Source organism: Barbus barbus, assembly GCF_936440315.1.
Source record: "Barbus barbus genome assembly, chromosome: 21".
In the NCBI taxonomy this organism is placed as follows: domain Eukaryota; kingdom Metazoa; phylum Chordata; class Actinopteri; order Cypriniformes; family Cyprinidae; genus Barbus; species Barbus barbus.
The window spans coordinates 17,486,659-17,512,669 of NC_136749.1; the positions used below are offsets into that span (position 1 = coordinate 17,486,659).

Here is a 26,011-nt window from a genome sequence, read left to right on the forward strand (position 1 = left end):
TTAAATTTTCTAGTGAACTAACCTTTTTAATCACTTTTTAGCAACCTGATCTAATGGCATAAACGTACCTGGGTGCACTTTTTAGCGAGACCGTATTTACGTATACCTTACTGCACGTTTCGCCGCAGTTTCAAAGAGAAATGTCCACTGAGTGGCGCTAAAACACGGGTTCAGTACGTAAACCGTGGCATTTTTATTACGTTGATATATGTAGCTTAAGTATTGCTGTGTTGTTATTCCAGTTGCTTCAGGTACATATTGCGGTGGTTCAGAATTCAAATATCCGGGGACCGTCGCTAAAAATGAATGGTCTATCGTGTTGGAAATGCCCTACACCAAACCCAACCCTAAACCTACCCGATAGTGTTGACAAATGCAAAACTGATATAAAAACGCATTTGTTGATGCAGCCATGCTTTTTGAACTGCCTTATATGCAGATTAGCATATTAATATTGTTTTGAAGTCATAACATGATATTCTTCCAGTAATTGTAAATAAACTGTAAATCGAAAATTACGCTTTATTGATCAAAACTCTGTAAATTTGTATGAAAATAAAAGGCGTCGGAGTTTTACTGCCTCTAGTGTTAATTTCTTTTGGAAACTGCAGTGATATGTAGCTACTTATTGGTACGCATTTCACATCTCGCTAAAACATGCACCCAGGTACGTTTATGTTTATGCATTTATTAATTTTTTATATTTTAGAAGCCATTATCTATAATTAAAATGTTTTATTAAATGTATATTACAATTTACAGAAAATAACAACAATGTAGACATGCTGGCAGTAAGTTAATTTGTTTATGATAGGCCTATTCTTTTTTTTTAAATTATTTCATAACCAGTGCTTCTTCAATACTATTCTCCAATTATCATGCACACCAGTAAACCTTGATTCGAACTGGATTGAATGAAAGTGAGGCGAAGGCATGTCAGGTGTACAAAGAATATTCATGTTTACAAGATATCACAGATGTGGGCAAGAGAAACATCTGACTGTTCCCGCTTGGACTAAATGTGTGGTGTGTGTGTGTGTTGTTTATGCATATGTGTGTGGCAGAGGAAAGAAACAATAGAACAATGTATGAGACAGACAATAGCAGGCAAGAATGAGGGTGGCGGAATCCAGCCAATATGGAGAAATGCCATGATAAAATACAGCAGCCTACACTCATAGACACCTAAAATACGTTCCCAGCTCACACTATTAAATAAACACTAAATTACAAACTTATTCTAAATTTACTCCGGCAATAAAAATGTTTCACAGGGTTGTGGGTGGAATTTGGCAACAAGCAATACGACAAGACCCAACGGAAGGAAAGAGAGAGCAAAAGAATGGAGCAAAAGAAGAGAGTATAATTATCACATCATTGGCTGTATTTTATAGTTTTCTTTTATTGTGTAATTGATGAAATAGGACAGAGATTTCAGATTTTTGTCTCGGATAAAGAATGCACCACAACAGCGGAAGTGAAGTTTCAACCACATTGATTAATTTGGGAGAAGCAGGTTAAATTATCCATGGCAAATCCATTTAATGAGCAAATAGGTAGAATGAAAGAGGAATTATTCAAAACCCGGTTAATTCAATTACTCAGCTTTCTCCACTAAATGCTACTGATCTAATTCCTCTCCATTAGCGTAATTATTTCCCTCTTTTTACATCCCCCTCTCTCTCTCTCACTCAGTCTCTGTTGTTATCACTCTTTCGTTTTCCACACACAAGGTTAATTGCACACTTCAAGTGTTTTAACCCTGTGACCCCTCCCTGTGACCTTATTGGGACTGACCTTTGCAGAAATCTGGCAGCTTAATTGTTCATGCAAATATTGCTGTGTGCTTTAGATTCTGTAGAACTGTCAACTGATTGTACATTTACTTAAAAAAAAAAAAAGTATATTATAGGAATGTGAACTTTGGAACAGGTATTTTTAGGATGGCTGTTTGCAATTAATAAGGAGCAGAGATAAATACGGCTTCCTTAAAGGACAAGACCTGAGTGTATGTCAAAATTTTACATTTTCACATCAAAATGGTTTCATAGAAACAACGTTAACAATGCAGACACGTCTGTATTAGTTATTCCATATGCTGCTGAGGTATGTGTTCTTGCATTATAGGCATTTAGAAGAGACTTTACCGGTCATTTATATCAATGTCTTTGTTTGATGCATTCACTTTTTCTTTCTTTCTTTCTTTCTTTCTTTCTTTCTTTCTTTCTTTCTTTCTTTCTTTCTTTCTTTCTTTCTTTCTTTCTTTCTTTCTTTCTTTCTTTCTGTCAAACAAAAAATTCAACTCCATGTGTCCAAACAGGGAGATTTTGGCAGGTTTAGCTCATTTCTAGAGACAGTTTTGTACCCAAAGTACATTTATATAGCATTTTTCTGGGTACTCAAACACTTTAGATTGAAGGGGCGGAAATCTCCTCAACCTCTACCAATGTGCAGCATCCACCTGGATGATGTGAAGGCTGCCATATTGCGCCAGAACGCCCACCACCCACCAGCTTACTGGTAGAGGGGAGATAGAGAGATGAAGCCAATCAGTGTATGGGGATGATTAGGAGGCAAATTTGGGCTACAGGGTGATATGGCTGCTGGCTTAATAATTGATGATGGATAATTGAGCAGTTTTCCTCATTGGGGATAATAAAATGGTCCTCACAATGTCTGCGGTTTCAGATTTTACTTGGGGAAATCCCCCACACACAACATTTTGAACAGCAGCTCAGTGTTTTCAGGTGAGCTCCCTTTATGCAATCTGTTCTGCTTGACATTCACAGACCGTTCTCATCTGTGCTTTGATTGGTCAATTCTACCGTGCCTGTCTTCAAGGATGTCTTGTTATGCTTATCGAATGCATCACACATAATTAGATTATCATGTCATGCACAAATGTTAACATTAATGCCAGGCGGACGTGAACCTCTCACGATCCGCACACACATAAGGCTGCTTTCATGGTGGATCAATCACTTCCTGCTGTGCTTCTCAGTTTAAGATTATGGATGGCCAGCTTTTAACTTTTAGACTTAAACTTATCTTCTTAGACTTATCTGAAGAATATGTGTTGTTTGTTATTGCTTTAGTTTATTGAGTTATTTTCTGTGGAAAACTTATGAATATTGAATATGTAATTTTGTTATTGACTAAACGGTAATGAGATGTTGTTGCTTGAAAAGTACATCTTTTGAAAGCACTGATAGGCCTGTGTTACTCTAAAGAAAGTTGATGCTCTTTTCTATTTTGGCCTTACTTTCTATTGACCTTATGCAAAGACAACCAACTATTGTTTGTTACAAACTAAGTATCAACTGTAGATGTTTTTATATCCAAACTATATATGTGATTATTTGAATGTTTGTATCACAAAAGTAATGATACTTAGTTATTGAAAAGACTATTTGTGAAGCTGTTTCATATACCTATTCGTGGCAACTTCTGTCTCTGGGTCAGCAGCAGCGCGATGTTCTGATGTGATCGTACTTGCCAAAAGTTTGATAGACATAGCTGAATCATTGTCATTAAGTTTGTGTGGGTGATTGAATTGAGTTTGCGATATTTTAACAATTAATCATGCAGCTCTACTCAGTTATAACGATTGGTTATTTGAGTAACTGTTGCCTTTCTATCAGCTCGAACCAGTCAGGCCATTCTCCTCTGACCTCTCGTGTCAACAAGGCATTTTTGCCCACCGCTGTTCACTGGATATTTTCTATTTTTCGGACCATTCTCTATAGACCATAGAGATGGCTGTGCCTGAAAATCCCAGTAGATTAGCAGTTTCTGAAATACTCAGACCAGCCCGTCTGGCACGTCAACCATGCCAAAGTCACTTAAATCACCTTTCTGCCCCATGCAGCAGATCGTCTTGACCATGTCTAAATGCAATGCCATGCATTGACCATGTCTAGTTGCTGCCATGCGATTGGCTGATTAGATTGCGTTAGATTTGCGTTAATGAGCAGTTGAAGAGGTTTACCTAACAAGTGGCTAGTACACAGATTTTATGTTCTATCCATTATGGAGGGACATTATAAAGGCATACTTGACTAGAGCTCTAAGATCTCTCCTTGATTTTGATTAAAGCCAGATGGAGATATTAATGGATAGAGAATTTGTTTTTGAAATAGAAATGTAGGCTAGTTATTGAAGCAGCCGTTTAAATGTCCTTGAAGTATTATTGACAGAATTGGATTAACAAACTCCTTCATATAGCTTCATATAAATAACAGAATAGGAGTGATTAATAGTGGCATTTGTGAGCAAGACACATTGCCTCCCTTGTTCATGTTACCTCTCTTTCCACATCTCTATCTTGTCATTCAAAATACCATTAATCACAGCATCCCCACTAAATTCCCCTCATCTACCCCCTGCTTGCTACTCTGCGGGCTGAGACTTTGCAGCTGTGCAGGGTTTGTGTCCAGATGGGAAATTCCTAATGGACAGCTGACATGCTTCCACTTCATTCTCTCTTGAGTACAAGAATTCTCATAATTATGATAACAGCCCTGAAGGGATTTAACTACTTGGCCCCCTTTGTTGGGAGAGCAATTCTTGGTGGAAAATACACAAATTTCTTAGTGCAAAATTGCAGAATTTTTTTTTTTTTTCATTAATGATTTGATAATGCATTGCACCATAGAGAGAGAGAGCGAGCAAGAGCAAATACACCTCATTTTGGAAGAGGGGAAATCTGGATTTTGCTATTACAAATCTCCATGAAATAGATATTATGTGATTTTAGTCCATGATAGGGTGAATGCAGGTAAAATGAGACATTAAATGGACAGTTCACCCAAAAATGAATTTACTTACCCTTTTCTACACTTTTTCTTCTTTGTAACATGATTTTAATTCTGGCCATCTTTTTTTATTTAAAGCAAGTTAATAAAGACTGGGTATGCCAAACTCTTTTCGATTAATTTACAAAACTGCTCTGACTGATTCTCTCACAAATCTAACTGATCTGGTTCTTGAGTGCTTACTGACTCAACTGTATCCCAAATGACGCACTATACACTATGCACTTATATACACTATACACTTATATACACTATACACTTATATACACTATACACTTATATACACTATACACTTATATACACTATGCACTTATATACACTATGCACTTATATACACTATGCACTTATGCACTATGTCTTCAGCCATGTAGTGTACGAATTTTATAAGGTTATTTTGTTATTAATAATTGGAGTCTGATAGCCCCTCCCCCTTCACAATGTAATTCAAGCTGTGACAGTTGAGTGGATGAAGTGTCCAGCATTAGTTTCCAGGTATTTAAAGTGCACTTTTTCTTTTTGAAATTTTCAGTGTGAACACACTACTCGCAGTATTTATACTACAAAATATCAAACAATAGTGCATAAGTACGCGATTTTTGCGACAGTTGCAAACAGTTGAATCAAATGGTTCTCTGGAGTTTTAAAACATTCTTGTTGTTCCATTATGAGCGTTGGTTTCTGGGTTCTTTAAAGCGCCAATACACAGATGTTTTCAACTGATAACAGCTTAATGAATGGGAAGATTGTCAATGACCACTTCAATTTTGGTGTTACACACTTTTAAGATGATCTTTTTGAAAAATGTTTACTTTTGGAGGAACCATTTCTTAAATTTTTTGACATGTCTTATTTTTTTTCTCTTTCTTTGACTTTTTAAATTGATTTTTTATAACTTTCTCTTTCTCAGAAACGCTTTTCCACTCTCTTTTTGCTGATTTCATAGACACTGAGAGAAAAGAGAATGCAAGAAAAATGATCACTGTTTTAATTGCTAGGGTTGATTGATCTGTGGACCAAAATTCAGCTTAAAAGTTCCTTTGATAGGAAACAGTATGGATGAACATAAGAAAGATAGAGCAAAGACAGTTTTATATATATATGTGTGTGTATATGTCTCTCTCTCTCTCTCTCTCTCTGTGTGTGAGTTAGAGAGAGAGAGAGAGAGAGAGAACTGTTAAATTTTCTGTACATTATAGATGAGTGTCTGTCACTTTGGAGGAGAGTAGTGCATTATGGGTAACTGTGAACAAGGGTTGACATTTACTTTCTCTTCCTATCGCCTCCTGTCACATTAGGCCTCATTGCTCTTCTACTAATATTAATAAATCTTAACAGCCTTCCCAAAACCTCCCCAACATATACATACAGCACAAACCAACAAATGTAATCATTTAACACACACAAATCATTGACTTTAGCACACACAGACTCATAGTTTCATTCATTATATACTATATAAGAAGAGAGATGGAGGAAATGTCGAGGAAATCTACACACACACACACACACACACACACACACTGCAGTTTTGTGCCAGGAAGCTGAGCTAGAGATGTGCCACAGAGATTTGTGTGTGTGTGTGTATCTGTGTATGTGAAACAGCTTTGTCTTTTGTCTGGCACTAGAAGGATGGTTCTCGTTAAGACTGCCTCAAACACATATATAAATTTGCATACACACGCATGCACGCACGCACACACTCATACATACTCCTTCGTTCAAGTCTTAGACAATCATTTATGTGTTTTGTTATTTGAAATCACTCATAGCACTCATAGTTTTGTGTTGTTCTGTAAAAGTTACTGGTGTTGCGTTAAAAATTATCTGTACACAACTGCCCTTCCGTTCAATGTCATCTATTAAGAGCCGATACAGTAACTGAACAAAATCACTTGGAATGGCTTGTTCCTAATTCTTATTCATAATCTTTTGATGATAAAGCAGATTTTTCGTGTTATTTAAGTTTTTTTTTCCTCTCTTTTCTGATCCACATTAGTTATTAAGTCCATCACAGTGACCCATTGTATCACAGTTTCCAAAAAATATTGTTTTCAGCATTGACAATAATAAGAACTGTTTTTTGAGCACCAAAGCTGTTGATTTTTCATTTAGAGGTTCTTCAGATGCATGTTTGGGTTTCTGGATTCTTTTCAAACACCTATACCCTGATTTTTTCCATTTAAACTTTCCTTGTGGAATTTTAAAAGGTTCTGCTGTAAAAAAGAACTAAGAGTGAAAATTATTAGGTTAGACTAATAATGAAGTACTTAAGACACTGACTCACCAGCCTTTTTAAATTATAATGATTGTAATGATTAGAGTGAATTGTAAAAACATCAGGGATTCTATTTCCTTATGATTATAAGTTTGAAGCATGTTCAGAACCCTGCTAAACTTAATTAATGGCTTTTATTTAAACATCTATGTATGTAGGATCTAAGTTTAGTTATGGCAATATTAATTAAAGCAATAATTATGCTTCAGAATTATCGAATTATCAAAATGTCTAAATCATGGGACTTCACTTCAGACTTCCCTCCTACCTCCCCTCAAAAAGCAGTCTGATTAGACATGAATTCCAGAAATCATTTCAGCTCATTATCTTTGGTGGCAGGGGGTGTAATAATGTAGCTGCACCAATTTATTCAGAGAACTCTGAGAAACACTTGGCCAAGAAGAGATTAGGGAAGATTAAAAGATAATGGAGTCCCTCTTTGGCATAAATGAGCTTTAATTCAGATCGACTATAACTTTTACTTGCATTTTGCTCGCTTTTACACCTGATTTGTTTAAATGACACAGACAGTCTTTATGCGCCTTATGCTCGTTGTCTCATTTATGTGGACTAGCACAAACTCTTATAGGTTTCCAACAAAACCGCACTCAGGAGGACGTTCCAGATACTAATATATCTTGTAATAATCTTTGGCAGTAATTCATTAGTGATGTATTTCATATTCAGCGTGCACCCTGATGAGCCAAAAAGAATTGTCCAAGCACAACAGCAGTGGTTCTAGTGCAAACCGATCACGATCTCTTTGTAGCTACACGTTTGGTCCCGTAAGACTAAGAAGAACTATATATTAGCCTGATAATGAACAGTGGAATGGAAATTGCCATTGTTCATTCCCAGGTAATATTTATGCAGTGAGAGCAAGCATGACCTGCAGTGTAATTATGTAGTGTTACAAATTCATATTCACATTCATAATCACGCAGTAATTGAAAGATGCATGTGCTCTGAATGGAGAATTCATGCTTTAATCTGCATTACCCCTTGCTGTTTGGTGATTCATAATATCAGCTTAACAATGAGATTCTTTGAACTTGTTCCTGGCTTTCACACCATCTTAGGTGATTTCTCTGCATGATTTTAAGCTATCAAGTGGTCTGCCGCTTCATTCAAGTACTTTTAGTATTCTTAGAAAACAGCCAAAAATTAAACCTCTCACTTTGCAGAGAATAAAAGATCACTTTTTGGCCCTTCAAAAGGTGACTGGTTTGCTGAGAGTGTTTCAGTGAGTTTGCATCTGCTTTAACAAAGATTCACATTTTCAAAGCTCTGTTCAAGATGTGAAATGTTTTGATATGAAGTATGAATATTTTTAGCTTTATTCAGTTTTTGTGCTTTTACTGTAATTTTTTTTCTAAATGAATAAAAGCTTAAATGTCATAATGCTGGTTTGTAGAGGGGTTACTGTAATGTTACACAACAGAAAATAGTTCTACAAATGTTGCAATGTAATCAGTCATTTCAAAAAGGCAAATAGATAACACGTCGAAGACTGGAGAGGTGGCTTCTAGGGCTGTGTCCTCTGCATAGTAACATAAGAATCCTATGTTCATTTTTAAAGAATTGTCATTCATAAGCTTACTTTAATTGTACTCCCTTTAACAATGTACTAAAATAGTGAAAATATGTTATGGAGTATTTGGTGAATATAATATAGTGAAGTATATTAGTACCATATTGTTATTTATTTATTTGTGTTTAATATTTAATTGTGCATGCTCATTTCCCCTATTTTTACATTTGGAGTACAGTATTTTTGCTGTCATATAGCGCTAAATTAATCTTTAAAAACACTGACAACACTCAGTGTAACATTTAGCAAATCTCAAAATGAATATCCAATTTTCATACTGTATATTATATTGTCATGATGCTTAAATTCAATTGTAGAATTTAAACAATTGATTTCAGTGTTTAGTGCCTTACTCTTTTAATTTAGTTTAATGATTATCTAAATCATTAAAACACATTGAATTATAGGTATCGGCTATAATTGGAATATCTGTGCATGCTTAGAATGGTAAATCTGATAGAGAATCGTTGAGTCTTATGATTTACTAAGAGGTCATTTTTAGTAATTATTTTTAAGGGGTTTATAAAACGTAGAATGTTTGTCTTCTAATCATAGATTTTGTGCCATGGTTTAGTTTGTGCACACGCGTGTTTGTTGTGTGTAGAATGATGTGTGTTTGTATAACCTGTCAATTTGGTCCTATGACCAGTTAACTGAAGGTCAGACCAACGCACTGATTATGCTGTTGTTGTGTTTGCTACGGTTTCAAAACGGGAAAGAGCAAAAGGGAGAAAGAAGAGAGTCACTCTTATACCATCTTAAAGCGATAGTTCAGCCATAAATAAATAAATATATTCACTCTGATGTTGTTCCAAACCTATATTACTTTTTTTCTTCTTCTGTAAAACAAAAGAAGGTTTGAAGAATTTTCACTTTGCTCTTTTCCATATGAATGCACATGGGGACCCAGGGCTGTCGAGCCCCATAAAAACATTATAAAAGTAGTTCATACAACAAATACATTATAGGCCTATTCAAAGTGTATTGAAGCCATATGATAAACTTACACAAATTTAAGTTATTAACTAAAAATCTTCCCCTAAGAAAACTTGTTTGACAACTATAGCTTGGATTGGAAAAGCTTCTATTGTCTAGGCATGCACTATTACATTTATGGTCAATACAATAAGCAGTAATTATTTCCGTGTTATATCCGATAACCATTAAATGGCTGATATTAAAATTCTGTACTATTTTGTCTACATAAATGAAAAATAAAACACTAAAAACTAAAATGGATCAATATTTATTAATGGATAAATTAATTTGCTAAAGATTACATTTAACAGTGTTAATAAATGTGTATTGTTTTTAAAGATTAAATTTAAGGGAGCATTAGATGATGCAAAGTAAAACTAAATGAAAAATTACATAAAAAAATGAAATGAGCGCATATAAACAAATATTGAATGATACCAATAAATGAAGTAATATAAAATATGTGTCAACAACTGATATGGTACTCTTATACAGTAAATGTCTTATTTTCTGTCCTACTTAATCTGGTTCTGTGTGAGTGACAGATTTTCATTTAAAACATTTAAAAAAAAAATATTAGTGAATGTTGGAAATATGCTTTTTTTGTACTCTCTGAAACTTCAGAAAGCCAAAACTGAAAGACACAACGTGTGCGTCGCTTCATAGACTAGAAAACTGCCTTTGTATGGGTGTGAGTGGGGTCTGCTTTCTTCTGACCTTCACTTTATGCATTTTTACTGAGTGTCACTAGGCCTGCAATAAACACACACACAAGCAGAGATTCTCACAGCCACACACTCACCTTATTGGATGTATAACCTGGGGTTGTCTCTCACACAGGAGTGGTTTTCTGTAATGAAATTCCCAGTTGGAGTCAGGGCACATAAAGCCAGCCGGAATGAAATTCAACCACTGGAATCCCAGCCTTTCATCTGCAGCTTCACTTTTTTGTCTTGTGTGTGTTTGTGTCTGTATTTAATGGTCGTGTGTCTGTGAGTATGTGTGCGTGTGACCTGATTTTGGGGGGTCTGTAGGTGTTCTGTTATCAGCTTCTGATGGATGGTAATTCACTCTGTCTCTATTTGTGTTTGCATAGCTGAATTCAGTATAATGAGACTCATTAAAAATCTATTTTTAGGAGGAAAGCACAGTGCCTACCTAAGATCATGTACAATAGTTTGTTTTGTTTTGATTGGGTCACAGACCATGAGAAAAATGCTAAATGCAAATAATAAAATTCAACTAACCGTGTAATTGTGCTCATTTTGGATATCAAAATTAACAGGCTTATTGACTAAAAAAAAAGGGAGAGAACAATTCCCAACATGATTTGTGCTGACCACATTCAAGAGACATTTAGAAAATGAATTGTAATATAAAACTAAAGCGACAGTATTATAAAACCTATTGTTCAACCTCTGCAGTTCATGGTAATAGCAACAGATTTTTTTATTTCTCATTTTATTTTATTTTAGTTAAATAGTTAAAGGGGTCATCGGATGCCCATTTTGGTTAAAATTTCTCAATGGTTGTGTAAAACTACACCCTTTTTACCTTGGCAAAATCAACTATGTTTTCATCAAGCTGTTTTAGTCCATGTTCCTTTAAATGATAATGAGCTCTGCTCACCCCGCCCCTTCAATGGGGTGACGATCCGTTCTCATGATACTGTTTACATTAGCTGTGGAACTTGTTAACTAGCACATTTTTAGGAAAAGGCGATTTGCAAAGATTAATAAAAGAACCTTATACTCACTTCTGTACACTGTAAAAAAAAAGTGTAATTTTAACTGTAAAATTTTGTAAAAACGCTACTGAAAAAAACTGTTAATGGGTTAACAGTAAGTGTAAAAGATCTAACCAGACATGTCATGTAATTTTACAGTAAAATGTTGTTAATTGCACAGTTTTTAGAAGTAAAAAATAACAAATCAATATATAATTTACAGTCAAAAACTGTAAACTGATATTCCCAGAATTCCCTGCGTGACACTCCACATTTGAAAGTATTTTGTTTAAATAATCATGTATTTAATAGTTTTTGTTATCAGTTATGTACATTTGGGCTTTATGTTACATCTTCTGTTGTTTAATGAAAGCTTATTGCATTATTTAAGTATCATATGTGTTACCATGATGGTGTTTTGTGTTTGCATGAATGACTCTTGTGTACCTTCTATATATCAGTATATACTTCTGCTTGTGGCGAAGCTACTTTCTTTTTTTACCACCTGCATTATTATTATGGTGGTTGTCAGTATGGTAAAGGTACAAAACTGATTTTAATAGCAGTGTGTTGTTGAATTTAGTGGTTTACATTCAAATTTCCTTGTCTGTAAATTACAGTTTATACTGTAAATTTTGTTCTGTAAATGTGTTTACAGTTTTTCTGTATTTTTTTTACAAAATTATTCTGGCAATCACAGCTGCCAAAATTATTTTGTAAAAACTACAGAATTTTTTTTACAGTGTAGGTGAGGCTTGATCAAGAATGATTTGCGCGGACATAAATGCATTTAGGCAGATTAAATTTAAATGCATTTTTGTGACGTCACACAGACAGGCATCTGAGAATGGCTTGATGAGAAAGGGGAAATTATTTAACGTGATTAAAAAAAAAAAAACCACTGGGTGAATCTTTATCATTATAGGGTGGTTGTGTACACACACTGCCAACACACATTTCAGTTCAAACTACTTGTAAAAGTGCATGTCGCATCCGATGACCCCTTTAAAAATAAACATTTTGTCTTCATATACCAATGTTCATTCATTTCCAATTCGGTAACACTTTAGAATACTGTTCCATCATTAATGAATAACTACACAAGAACACATGAGTAACGCAGTATTAGCACTCTAGTAACTACTAGTAACTAACAAGAAACTCTGATTAATGAATTAGTAAGTAATAGTGCTTAGTCGAATGTGGTAGTTCACTATTAGCTAATCAGTAACTATTATTTTTTCATACCTCCCTAAGAACTACTGTATACAGGTTCATAATTAATATGAATAATACATAATGTATAATTAATTCTAAAGTAAAGGTCATGGTAACCCACTAGTAATGACTCAATTATTACCAAATTCTTCCGAAGGAATTACTAATTATTTGGATCAGTATTCTAAAGTGAAGATCATGATAACTCCCTAGTAATTACTGAAGTCATTGTAAGCTTTTAAGAGTGTTGTAAAGCATTGGATAGTAATTATTCAGGTGTTACTACATCATTTTAAAGGAGTTACTAGTTTTTTGGATCAGTATTCAAAAGTGAAGATCGTGATAACTCCCTAGTAATTACTGAAGTCATTGTAAACTTTTAAGGTTTTTGTAAGGTTTTGGTTAGTAATTCATTTTGCTAGATTTGGTAACACTTAAATCATTACTAGTGCACTGTAAAAAAAAAAAGTTGACCTAACTCACAAAAATAAGGCAACCTATCACATTCAACTTTTTAAGTTAACTCAACAAGCAACCGACAACTTAAAAACTTTAGTTCATCTAATGAATAAAAGTCAGTTTACTGAGTGTTAAGAGATCTGTTAGAGCAACCAAAGATGTTTTAGCATTTAGCAATGCTAATCTTTTTTAACAATCCTCTTTCTTTTAAATATATGTTTGTTTACAAAGCCTTCTACATAATATGGGTAACATTTCTCTCTTAATACTACAGGCAAACATTTATGTTAATAGACAAATGTAATTAACAAGTTGCATTGAGATGCACATATATAGTACCTCAGCACACGATTCTCAACCATGGTGAGGATCAACAAATTTTAAATCAGTACAAAATATGAACTTTAATCCACATGACAGCTAACTGACAGTGACGACAGCAGCAGGAGCATAAATTAAGCCAGTAAAATGTAAAACAATTATAATATTTTAGTAATAATTAACATAAAATGTTTTCAAGCTGCAATGCATGCTGGGAACTTGTGCAATGTTGTTCAGTGTAAAATTGTTTGTTCAGATGACTCAATTTGAAAAGTTGGGAGAACATTTGGATATGTTGTGAATACTTGCAACAAATACTTGAGTATCTAAGTAAGGTAAACAAAACAACTTTTGTTAGCGACATGCTTAGAGTATTTTTGTTCAGTTCACACAAAAAATTAAACTGACTTCTCCTACTAAAAATTCTTTGTTCAGGCTACTTTTTTACATTGGTTAGTAGAACTTTTCGAAAGTTGGATTTTTTACAGTGTGGGTGTCCCTGATCTTTACTTTAGAATTAATTATACATTATGCATAATTCACATTAATTATGAAAATGTATACAGTAGTTCTTAGTAGTTCTCCAGGATATATTAAAAAAAGAGTAGTTATTGATTAGCTAATGGTGAAACTACCAGTTTCAACTGAGCGCTATTACTTACTAAATCAATAATCATACTTTCTTGTTAGGTAATAGCAGTTACTACAATGTTAATAGTGCATTAGTGACTTGTTCCTGTGTAGTTATTCATTAACAAAGGATCAGTATTCTAAAGTGTTACCTCCAATTCCAATATGATGTTTCCAATATGAAAATTTCTGAGCTGTTCTATACAACTGGATGGAGATTTATACTGCCAAGCTATTGCCACAGTATCTCAACCGTGATACATATTGTGCTTCTTCTTAACTTGACATTTCCACAGAAGAAAGAAAATATTATAAACTTGAAATGGAATAGGAATGATGACAACATTTTCATATTTGGCTGAACAATTTGTTTAAGTACCAACTTGTGTGTGAAATGAAATTCTGAGAGCTTGGCTGTAATGTAATTTAGAGCAGTGGTTCTCAACTGGTCTTGCTTCAAGACCCATTGAACCTCAAGCGGCAACCAATGACGATGTAATGGAGGTGGAAGGTGGTCCCTCTGCGTCCCACCAGTTGAGAACAGTAATGGATCAGCGAAATGTGTTCTAAAGTAATGGAAAATGTGAACTCATGTACTCTTATGTACATTATGAATATAGTATGTATTCACGTATATAAAGTAACAAAAAAAAAGGAAGTGTTGACAGATTCATGTCATGCTTTCGTTGCGGCTCGTCTCTTGCCCTTTCTCAAGTTAGCTCTTTTTCTGTCTCGCACTATCAGCAGTAACAGCCAATAAATTTAGCATGCTGTAATTGTGCAGAAAACCCAACAATAAATTTCTCTTACATTTACATTTAGATTGCTGAATATTTCATTTCTCAGTCTACACTGGCTGAGAAAGTTCCAGTCATCGCTTCAGTATGTTTAAATCCAAATATACGGTTTGTGACCCCTAGAATTCACACTTTATGAATGTGTGTGTTTGTGTGTCTGTATGTACATGTTTCAGTGCTTTTGTGTCATGACATACCATTCTCCTTTTTGCCTCATAGTAAGAAACACACAAAGCAACTTGAGGAAAGCAGGAATGTGGACCAAAAAAAGTCTGTTTAATATTTCATAATTTCATCAGGATATATGAAAAAGAGAGAGAGTGACAGGAAAAAGAGAGCAGATAGAGTGAAGGGGTTGGATGAGAGTAAGAGAATAGAAGACGAGAACCCAGCTGGGGGCAAAACAGAGAAAGATTAGATATCCAGTAAGTCATGAATACAATTCAAAGAGCCTTTTTCTTTTAAATGACAGACAAATCTTTGCTTCATAATGATTACATGGGCATCTTTTCATAGTGGGAATTGGTATTTGGTATTTCTTCTTTTTGAAATGTACACAAAAGAATTTGTACCCTGGAGATAATGGCGCATCAGCAGTTCAGAGTGCTGCTGAAGCACACAGTAACTTAGGTGGCTCCTATGCATGATGATAACACATTTGTGTTGTACACTTGCACAAAATTTAGTTCCCATTCAGTCGGCCTCTCTGGCGAGATCCCAATTTCGTCGGTCATCCGACGTGACGTCTCAGGTCCCTCCTTCAGGGAACGAGGGTTACATACGTAACCGAGATGTTTCATTAGTACACAGTCAGAGAGTGGGTGAAAGAAATAAATAGTGTTGCATTTACATTTAAAGTGTTTAGCAGATGCTCTTATCCACAGCGACTTTATCCACAGTTTACATATGAAACTGTTTTGATCAAAAGATGGCAATTAGTAATTTACAATGTAATCTGCTAGGAAACTAAGTGCATCCTGTGCATATACAAACAAATACATTCAGTACAAATACATATACAGATACAATAAAACCTTGTTTAAATAAGCTAATGCACGATTTTGCTTACTTGGGTAATCCATGTATTTTTGAATGAGAAAGTCTTGAGCCTGCAAGTTGAAAAAAAAATCACCTTCACAAAAGCTCATTAAGATCGATTGTACCAATTTTAGGGGATCGTAATGACCAATTAGCCTTGCCTGGTGGCACAGTATAGTCTATTGAAGTCAAGACGTGCTGACTTGCATCTATATTCCAGACCTCTGGCTAAAAACAGGTGTTGCTTTCATTACCCTTAATTACAATTAATTGTTTCAGGATTTCCCTCGTCCTGAGGAGCTTCTCTGCTTTCAGCGCCACAGTCAGTGGACAGTGCCAGTCAGTGCTCCCTGCGGCCAGCATTAAGTCAAGTCAAGACAAGTCACCTTTATTTATATAGCGCTTTTAACAATACAGATTGTCAAAGCACTTAACAGTATCAAATTGGAGGATAGAGTGTCAGTAATGTATAATAATAAGATTAAACACTCAATTTTCAGTTAAAGGCATTTCATTATTGAATTCAGTGATGTCATTGTCTAGCTCAGTTTAGTTTAAATAGTATCTGTGAAATCAAATTGACCATAATCTCTAGAAATCAAGTGTCCCCAACTGAGCAAGCCAGAGGCGACAGTGGCAAGGAACCAAAACTCCCTCTGTGACAGAATGGAGAAAAAAACCTTGGGAGAAACCAGGCTCGGGGGGCCAGTTCTCCTCTGGCCAGGATATTATTGTTTATTTATTGATTTAATAAAAATTTTAAATGTATAAATGTAGTATATTTCTATTGTTAAATTGTTGCAATTTCTAACAATAATAGTATTATGTAGTTATGTATTTTATTATATTTTTAGTTATTTTGTTTTATTTTTAGTTTTATTGTATATTTAGTCGAGGTCTTCACTGGGGATATGTCCCCGGGGCTAATTCAGGTGTCCGGCCTCCGCCGACGATCAAGGCCACAGACATCATCTCCCGGCACCGATCTACCATCTGATCCGGACATGGACTGAGAAACAGAATAAGAAAGAAACAGACAAATATTAGCGTAGATGCCATTCTTCTTACAATGTAACGAGTACAGGGTGTGTTATGAGGAGTTTTCCCGGTTCCGGTTGATCTAATTAATGCAGCCTAACAATCCTTTAACGGATTTGAATAATAGAAGTGTAGTAGTGTGTTATGTGTAAGCCAGGTTAAAGAAATGTGTCTTTAATCTAGAATTAAACTGACAGAGTGTGTCTGCCTCCTGAACAGTGTTAGGTAGATTGTTCCAGGGTTTGAGTGCTAAATAGGAAAAGGATCTGCCGCCCGCAGTCGATTTTGATATTCAAGATATTATTATATTATCAAACGGCCAGAGTTTTGAGAACGCAGCGGACTTGGAAGACTATAATGTGATAAGAGCTCGCTCAAGTACTGAGGAGCTAAGCCATTCAGGGCTTTATAAGAAATTAACAAAATTTTTAAATCTATACGATGTTTGATAGGAAGCCAGTGCAGTGTTGACAGAACCGGGCTAATATGGTCATAATTCCTGGTTCTAGCAAGGACTCTAGCTGCTGCATTTTGGACCAACTGTAGTGTGTTGATCAAGCGTGCAGAAAAACCACCCAGTAAAGCATTACAATAGTCTAACCTTGAGGTCATAAATGCATGAATTAGCATTTCTGCATTTGACGTTGAGAGCATAGGTCGCAATTTAGATATGTTTTTGAGATGGAAAAACGCAGTTTTACAGATGCTAGAAACGTGGCTTTCAAATTAAAGATTGCTATCAAACAGCACACTTAGGTTCCTAACTGATGAAGAAGAATTGACAGAGCAGCCGTCGAGTGTTAGATAGTGTTCTAGATTATTACATGTGGGGTTTTTAGGTCCGATGATTAACACCTGTTTTTTCAGAATTTAGCAGTAAGAAGTTACTCGTCATCAAGTTTTTTATATCGACTATGCATTCCATCAGTTTCTAAATTTGGTGTGTTTCGGCCGTGAAGAAATATAGAGCTGAGTATCATCAGCATAACAGTGAAAGCTAACACCATGTCTCCTGATAATATCTCCCAAGGGTGACATGTAAAGCGTGAAAAGTAACGGCCCTAGTACTGAGCCTTGAGGTACTCCATACTGCACTCGTGATCGATATGATACCTCTTCATTCACTGCTACGAACTGTTTGGCGGTCAGATAAGTACGATTTGAACCATGCTAAGGCACTTCCACTAATCAGAATCAGAATCAGAATCAGAAAGAGCTTTATTGCCAAGTGTGTTTGCACACACAAGGAATTTGTCTTGGTGTTATGAGCTTCCAGTACAGAAAGTACAAACATAGTGCAGACAACATATAATTAAGGTGATAAAGAACACTAATGAAGAGAATATACAATAATTAAGGATAACAATAGTAATAAAAATAAAAATATACAGAAGAGACATGACCATAGACAGAACTGTGAATGTGCATGTGTCCTATGTACAGATGAAGGTTTGATGGGTTATTTACAGATGTACAGTACCGGGGTGTGTTATGTGTTGTTCAGGTGGGATACGGCCTGGGGGAAAAAACTGTTCTTGTGTCTGGCTGTTCTGGTGCTCAGTGATCTGTAGCGCCGGCCAGAGGGCAACAGTACAAAGAGAGAGTGAGCTGGGTGTGAGGGGTCCAGAGTGACTTTCTTAGCCCTTTTCCTCACTCTGGAGGTGTAAAGTTCTTGGAGGCTGGGCAGAGGGGCACTGATAATTCTCTCAGCAGTCCTAACTGTCCGTTGTAGTCTTCTGATGTCTGTTTTGGTAGCTGAACCAAACCAAACAGTTATAGAAGAACATAGGACAGACTCGATGATTGCAGAGTAGAACTGTTTCAGCAGCTCCTGAGGCAGGTTGAACTTCCTTAGCTGGCGGAGGAAATACAGCCTCTGCTGGGCCTTTTTCGCAATAGAGTCAATGTGATGCCAACAAAGTGTTCTATTCTGTTTAAAAGAATGTTGTGGTCAATAGTGTCGAATGCAGTGCTAAGATCCAGTAGAACTAAGAGAGACAACCATGATCAGATGATAGAAACAGGTCATTTGTAACTCTAATGAGAGCAGTCTCAGTACTATGATACGGTCTAAATCCTGACTGGAATTACTCACAGATACCATTTATCTCTAAGAAGGAATATCATTTTGAGGATACCACCTTTTCTAGTATCTTTGACAGAAAAGGGAGATTTGAAATCGGTCTGTAATTAACTAGATCCTTGGGGTCAAGTTGTGTTTTTTTTAACGAGAGGCTTAATAACAGCCAATTTTAAGGTTTTGGGGACATATCCTAATGACAATGATGAATTAATAATAGTCAAAAGAGGATCTTCTGGAAGTAGCTCTTTTAGTAGTTTAGATGGAATAGGGTCTAACATACATGTTGTTGGTTTAGATGATTTAACAAGTTTATACAATTCTTCCTCTCCTATAGCAGAGAATGAGTGGAATTGTTCCTCAGGGGATCTATAGTGCATCTGATGCGATACTGTAGCTGGCAGCTGCATGGTTACAATTTAATCTCTGATAGTATCGATCTTGGAAGTAAAGTAGTTCATAAAATCATTACTGCTGTGCTCTTGGGAAATGCCAACACCTATTGATACTTTATTTTTCGTTAATTTAGTGACTGTATAAATAAATGAATAAATACCGGGGGTTATGTTTGTTTTGTTCTAGAAGAGATGAAAAGTAATCAGATCTAGCCGTTTTTAATTCTTTTCTGTAGGATAGGGCACTTTCCCGCCAAGCTATACGAAACACCTCTAGTTTTGTTTTCATCCATCTGCGCTCCATTTTCCGGGCTGCTCTCTTTAGAGTGCGAGTGTGCTCATTATACCACGGAGTCAGACTGTTTTCTTTGATCTTCGTTAAGCGTAAAGGAGCAACTGTATCTAAAGTGCTAGAAAAGAGAGAGTCCATAGTTTGTCATCATCATCATCATCAAGTTTTTCTGTGCTGTTGGATATGCTGAGGAATTGAGATAAATCAGGAAGATTACTTACAAAGCAGTCTTTTGTGGTATAAGTGATGGTTCTACCATACTTGTAACAAGGAGTAGAATTTACAGTTTTAGCTATATGGAGTTTACACAAGACTAGATAATGATCTGAGATGATATTGCTTTTCTGCAGAATTTCAACACCACTGACATCAATTCCATGTGACAGTATTAAATCTAGAGTATGATTTCGACAATAAGTAGGTCCTGAAACGTGTTGTCTAACCCCAATAGAGTTCAGAATGTCTATGAATGCTGATCCTAATGCATCATTTTCATTATCGACATGGATATTAAAATCGCCAACAATTAAGACTTTATCTGCAGCCAGTATTAACTCAGATAGAAAATCAGCAAATTCTTTAATAAAGTCTGCATGGTGCCCTAGTGGCCTGTATACAGTAGCCAGTACAAACATCATAGGGGATTTATCAATAATATGTGTTTCTCTAGATAATGTTATACGCAGCACCATAAAGTCAAACGAGTTATACTAAAAGCCTGCCCTCTGAGAAATACTGAGAATATTGCTATAAATTGTAGCAACACCTCATTTAAAGTAATGTATTCATCTGGTTTTAGCCATGTTTCTGTCAAACAGAGCAAATCTAGGTTATGATCATTGATCAAATCGTTTACACTTCATTACACAAATCATTACACTTCTTATTACTTTTTCAATTGTTTTAAATTACTTTAATTTGTTGCTGTAGCATCTGAAAGAGTGTATTCATTTAAAATGGCAGTTTATTGTAGTGTATTTGCTAATTATGTGCTGAGTAGGCCTATACCAGAGTTTTGGGCAAAGAAATACAAAAATGTGTTTCCTGTGGTAATGTCTAAATTGGCAGGTTTTATTGAAGTCAAAATTAGTATTTTATTTGACTATTTCAACCTGGATGGATGCACCACCTAAAGTCATTTTTTAAAGGCCAGATTAAGAATGCAGTGTGCAATTTATACAATGGCTTTAGGGGGATTGACATTTTTAAATGGATTTTAATGGACCCTTTTCACATTTCCAGGTGGTTCACCGAAGTCATCATAGTTAGGTAAACTTCTACAGTGGTGATCACAGAATTATATTTGTTGCAGGCCTACTTTCTGCTCTTATTTGCAAAAGAAGAAGAAAAAAATATGATAGCTTTTCTAAAACCTTACAAAAGAGAAGAAAATATAGAGACACTGATCAGAATAGATATAAACTACATGTCAAATTTGCCGTCAATCTCTCACTTGCGCAGCAGCGTTAATAGGTTAAATGTGCGTTAAGGTGATAAAACAAGGTAGGCCTACAACTAAATGTACATTGATTCAAAATGAATTAAAAATGCTAGATTTACAATGTAAACAACTGTTGAAAATAGTCATCACAGAAAAGCTTGTCTCCAAATGTGTTTTAGCAGTAACATAGTTTCCTGACACTCTGCAATTAGGCTAGTGTATTATTTGTAAAACAATAGTTACTACAGATTAACTAAGATAGATAGATAGATAGATAGATAGATAGATAGATAGATAGATAGATAGATAGATAGATAGATAGATAGTTATTAAAATGCGTATATGTGTGTGAAGGGGTTTTCTTAACGCACTGATTGCATTGCAGAGCCAAAAGCTGCCCACGTTCCTTTGAAAGCTTTATTACTCTCCCTCAAATCCCTCCTTAGCAGAGAGAGAGAGAGAGAGAGAGAGAGAGAGAGAGAGAGAGAGAGAGAGAGAGAGAGAGAGAGAGAGAGAGAGAGAGAGAGAGAGAAACCTCTGCGTAACACTCATTTGGACTCAGCTCAGAGCGCGGATCGTTTCGGCGCAGGGAAAGAGCATCTGCGATCGAACATGCAGCAGATTCATCAGAGAGTTGACCAGTCAATTGAAGACACGCGCGCACTCGTTTGCGATCAAGCGAGCTACATCACTCAGATTTAAAAAAGTGCCACAGTACTGAATTAGCACTGGAATGTGTATTTTCACATCACTCTACAGACGTGACTTTTTGGAGGCTGTTTGAGGAAGGCATGACCTCAGCTGAAGTGTCTCTTGTACTATTGGATATAAACAATAATGCTAAACGCTTGAGTCTGTGGCACTGAATAGTCCTGGCAACTCCAGAGCAACATCCAATAACGACGTCTGGGCTGGAGAGCAGGTGCTTGTCTCTTCTTAAAGAGGAAAACAGACAGGATGTGACACAAGTATGGGACAGTGTTTCTGATTAGCAATCACAGCAGATTCGTATTTTATCGGTGTGTCCTTGTAACGCCGTCCAGTACTGACTGAAGCGGCCGGACCAGCGCGCAGAGACGTCCCCTGGCTTCTTCGAGATCACCTCCAAACTAACTTGATCGCCTGGCCGTTCCTGGAGCCCGCTCATGGGTGACGCTGGACCGGATGGCGTGCTACTATCTTGTGATAAGCTCCACGCACCTCAGCAATGGACACTACCGGAGCATCAAAGGAGTTTTCCGGGGTCCGCTCTGCAAAAGCACCGGAGGCGAATCACCGGTAATAATACTCAATCGTCGTTTTTGTTTATTAAAGATATCAGCACGATGCGCTATTAGGAACTCATTAAGCACACTTTATTGGTTTGTATTGTGTTTACGGTATAGTTTTCAGTTGTCTAAGTTTATAAAACGCATGTGACAGCAAAATCTGGACATATAGCTACTTAAGTGGGAACACATTTGAATTAAATGTAAAGAAGAGAGGCTTTAATGACCTATGAAACTCATGCCATCAACATGACCTTCACTTGTAAACTGCATTAGACAGCGAAATCCTAAAAGCATTTTATTTTATGCAGTAGGGATGAGGGAGTTTTACTGTATATGTATGCAATGTGTAAAGCATCACTGCATATATCTCAGATGTCAGGCTTGTGAGTCTATGAGGCATTTGTGACATTATTGTGCTGTGATCACAGACCCCTGACGGTCTGCTAACAGAGACTGATGGCAGGTCTTGCTTTGTTGGGCTCAGACTATTGAGCTATATGTTAAACTTTGACCTCAAGCACTGTTCTGGTACTAAGCCACCTATGGATGTCACAACACCGTGTTTACAAGCTTCAGCAACTGAATAGGAAATTCACTGATGGTCCTAACCGTCCTAAAGCAGAGTGTATGTCTATCATATTTGAGGTTATCACTTACCCTAAAAACATTTGATCTAGAAACTGTTTTCACTCAGAAATTGGACAAATAATTACAAAGAAACGGCAAGTAACACATTTAATTAATACATGAAGTAGGATGACTCATTTTTTTTCTTCATAAAACATACTCCAATAATCTTTGTTTTATTTCCGACATAAAAAATGACAGGGTATACTGAAAAAAAAAAACTGCTGTAGTATTTACGTCACTCAGAAATTGCTAGTAAAAAGGCAAATGACATATAACACATGGAATGTAACACAATTTTAGGAAGGCTAAAATAGTTTTTTCATGTAAACACTCTTTTTTACAACTTTTTAAAATCAGTTAGCTGTATTTGTCATCCATATGTATGTATAATTCTTTGGAAGGCATCATTGGTCTCTTCTGCTGATGAAATTGTAGTTGTTTAGTCAGCATATTGAATGACTTTGAAATTTCCATTTGTTGTTTTATGCTTCAAAAAGAACGCACAGCAAATCAGAAATTATATGGGATGAAATGAGGACAAAACATGATGCTTAGTGCTTCTATAGCTAAAACAGAGCAGATAGAAACAAGAGATGCAGAGTGAGAGCAGGGTGAGAAAAAACTTTTTTGTCTTTTTTTTCTGGCAGTTTCACCTGCCATTTTAGCCAGCATTATAATCCAATCCATTCACATGCTTAATTGAGGCTCTGCTGGTGAATGAGCCTAAAATTTGTGTCCGGTCCAGGCCTTTTCCTGTTAGGGAAATTATATGTGCTAATGAAGACATGTACTCGTTCAAAGTCTGGCATAAGTATGCAAATTGAGACTTGTACCTGTTGTACCTTGTAATTTGAGATTGGGAAGTGTGTGTGTATTATCTGTTTGGCCCGCCCTACAGGAAGGACAGACAGTGCAGGCTGATTGGAAAGAAGCTGGGCTCAGTTGTGATAGTTTTGATGGGTAATTTCAGAGCAGCTGTTGTGAAGGGTGCATTTGCTCCAGCTTAAATCAGAGTGCCATGTTCACTCTAACTCAAAGCACGAGGAGGACACACACACGATCACGCAGGCACATATTCAAATGTACAAAGACTGCAGAATGACATGCTCGGGATTCTCAGCCACTCTGACTGACAGCCTCTGTTGTCTTATATCACATGCACATTAATAATTATTTGCATATGTTGCAGTGATGTGCTCTCAAAATGTCAGATATGCAATAAATCATTTACGCTTTGCTAAATGTATTTAACATAATAATCCGGGCACTATTCAACATTTAGGGTGATTTGTGTAAAAAGATTAGGAGCTGCGAAGGCCAAAAGAAAGCTGTGGGAACTGTTCTCATTTATAGAGGAAGAAACATTGGTGGTGATTAAAAAAATGAGCATGTCATGCTCCAGTTGTTCTCTAGCCCAGCACTAGAGGGCACCTCACTGGTGCAAAGTTGTCAGGTTTTTGTTCAAGGTACAGTATGATGTTGTCTGCAACGAATAAAAGGAAAAATCTAGTTTAAACCATGTGCCATGTCATGGGTCTTGAAATGCTTTTTTTAAATTATTTTGAATATTTAGAATGTTTGCTGACCGCGCACGTATAATATGTGACCCTGGACCACAAAACCAGTCATAAGGGTCAATTTTTCGAAATTGAGATTTATACAGCATCTGAAAGCTGAATAAATAAGCTTTCCATAGATGTATGGCTATGATAGGATAATATTTGGCTGAGATACAAGTATCTGAAAATCTGGAATCCAAATGAAGTTCTTAGCAATGCATATTATACTAATCAAAAATTAAGTTTTGATATATTTACAGTAGGAAATTTACAAAATATCTTCATGGAACATGATCTTTACTTAATGTCCTAATGATTTTTGGCATAAAAGAAAAATCAATAATTTTGACCCATACAAGGTATTTTTGGCTATTGCTACAAATATGCTCCAGCGACTTAAGACTGGTTTTGTGGTCCAGGGTCACATATTAGGATGTATTTTTTCAGCAAAAATGGTCATAATTTTGATTATATATGTTCATTTTCAATCATAGCAATAGCAATAATCCTAGAAAACTTTTCTCTACCATAGATTGTCTTTTAAATAATAAGCCTGTTAATTGTTTTGATCAGCCCTCCCTAATTATGTGTGAAGATTTTGCTATATTTTTTAACGACAAGATAACACAGATTAGAATTGATATTGCTCATACTGATCAATCTTTTGTGGATGAATTGGGAAGTTACCCATACCACAAAATGGAAATGTTCAGGACAGTAAATAAAGAGAATCTTTTACAAATTATCTCTCAGTTAAATTCTTCTTCTAGCTGTCTCGACTCTATACCAACATTTTTTTTTTAAAAAGATTTCGCACAGTTTGATTGACTATGTCTTTGACATAGTAAATAATTCACTGGAGACGGGCATTTGTCCTAATTAGGGGTCGACCGATATGTGTTTTTCAGGGCCGATGCCGATACCGATTATTACAGACCAAGTAGACCGATAACCGATATATTGAACCGATATATATGTCTGGTGTAAAAATGAAAATGAATGTCAAAATTAAGAATAACAAGGGCTCTGACAAAAACGGCCTTCCCTAGTGTTGGTTGCACTTCTTACTCTTGTCTTCCCCCATGCATCCATCTACAATAAGGGTAATATATAAAGAGAGAGTTAAAAGTGGGGCCACTGTATGCTTCATGATTAAGCCTATGAATACTAAATACTACAGCTAAACAGTTTGGGAAAATGTAAGTATTTGGCTTCAATAATTTACATGTTAGAAATGTATGTGTAATAGCATAACCTCTCATAATTCTTCATTAATTATTTTCGGTTGACTAAATCATAACCTACAAGAGGTGACTATTCAATTCATCATCTAATGCACATCAGTTGATTAATTTAAAAAGCGCAATGTATATAATACGTGTAAATAATTTAATTGTCTTCATAGCTCCATTGTAGAAGTTGCGAAGAAGACCGCAACTATTTTAATGAAACTATAAC

At 35.9% G+C, this 26,011-nt stretch overlaps 1 protein-coding gene across 1 annotated transcript in view; it reads left to right on the plus strand.

The window, feature by feature from the left end:
* Positions 1–22,257: 22,257 nt before the first annotated feature.
* Positions 22,258–26,011, plus strand: part of LOC306887621 (zinc finger protein 804B-like) — a gene marked incomplete at both ends in the record, with an annotated part of 99,804 nt that continues 96,050 nt past the window's right edge. The window contains one exon of the mRNA XM_079445509.1: positions 22,258–22,371. Coding sequence (XP_079301635.1) covers positions 22,258–22,371 — 114 coding nt within the window. The remainder of the gene's footprint in view (positions 22,372–26,011) is intronic.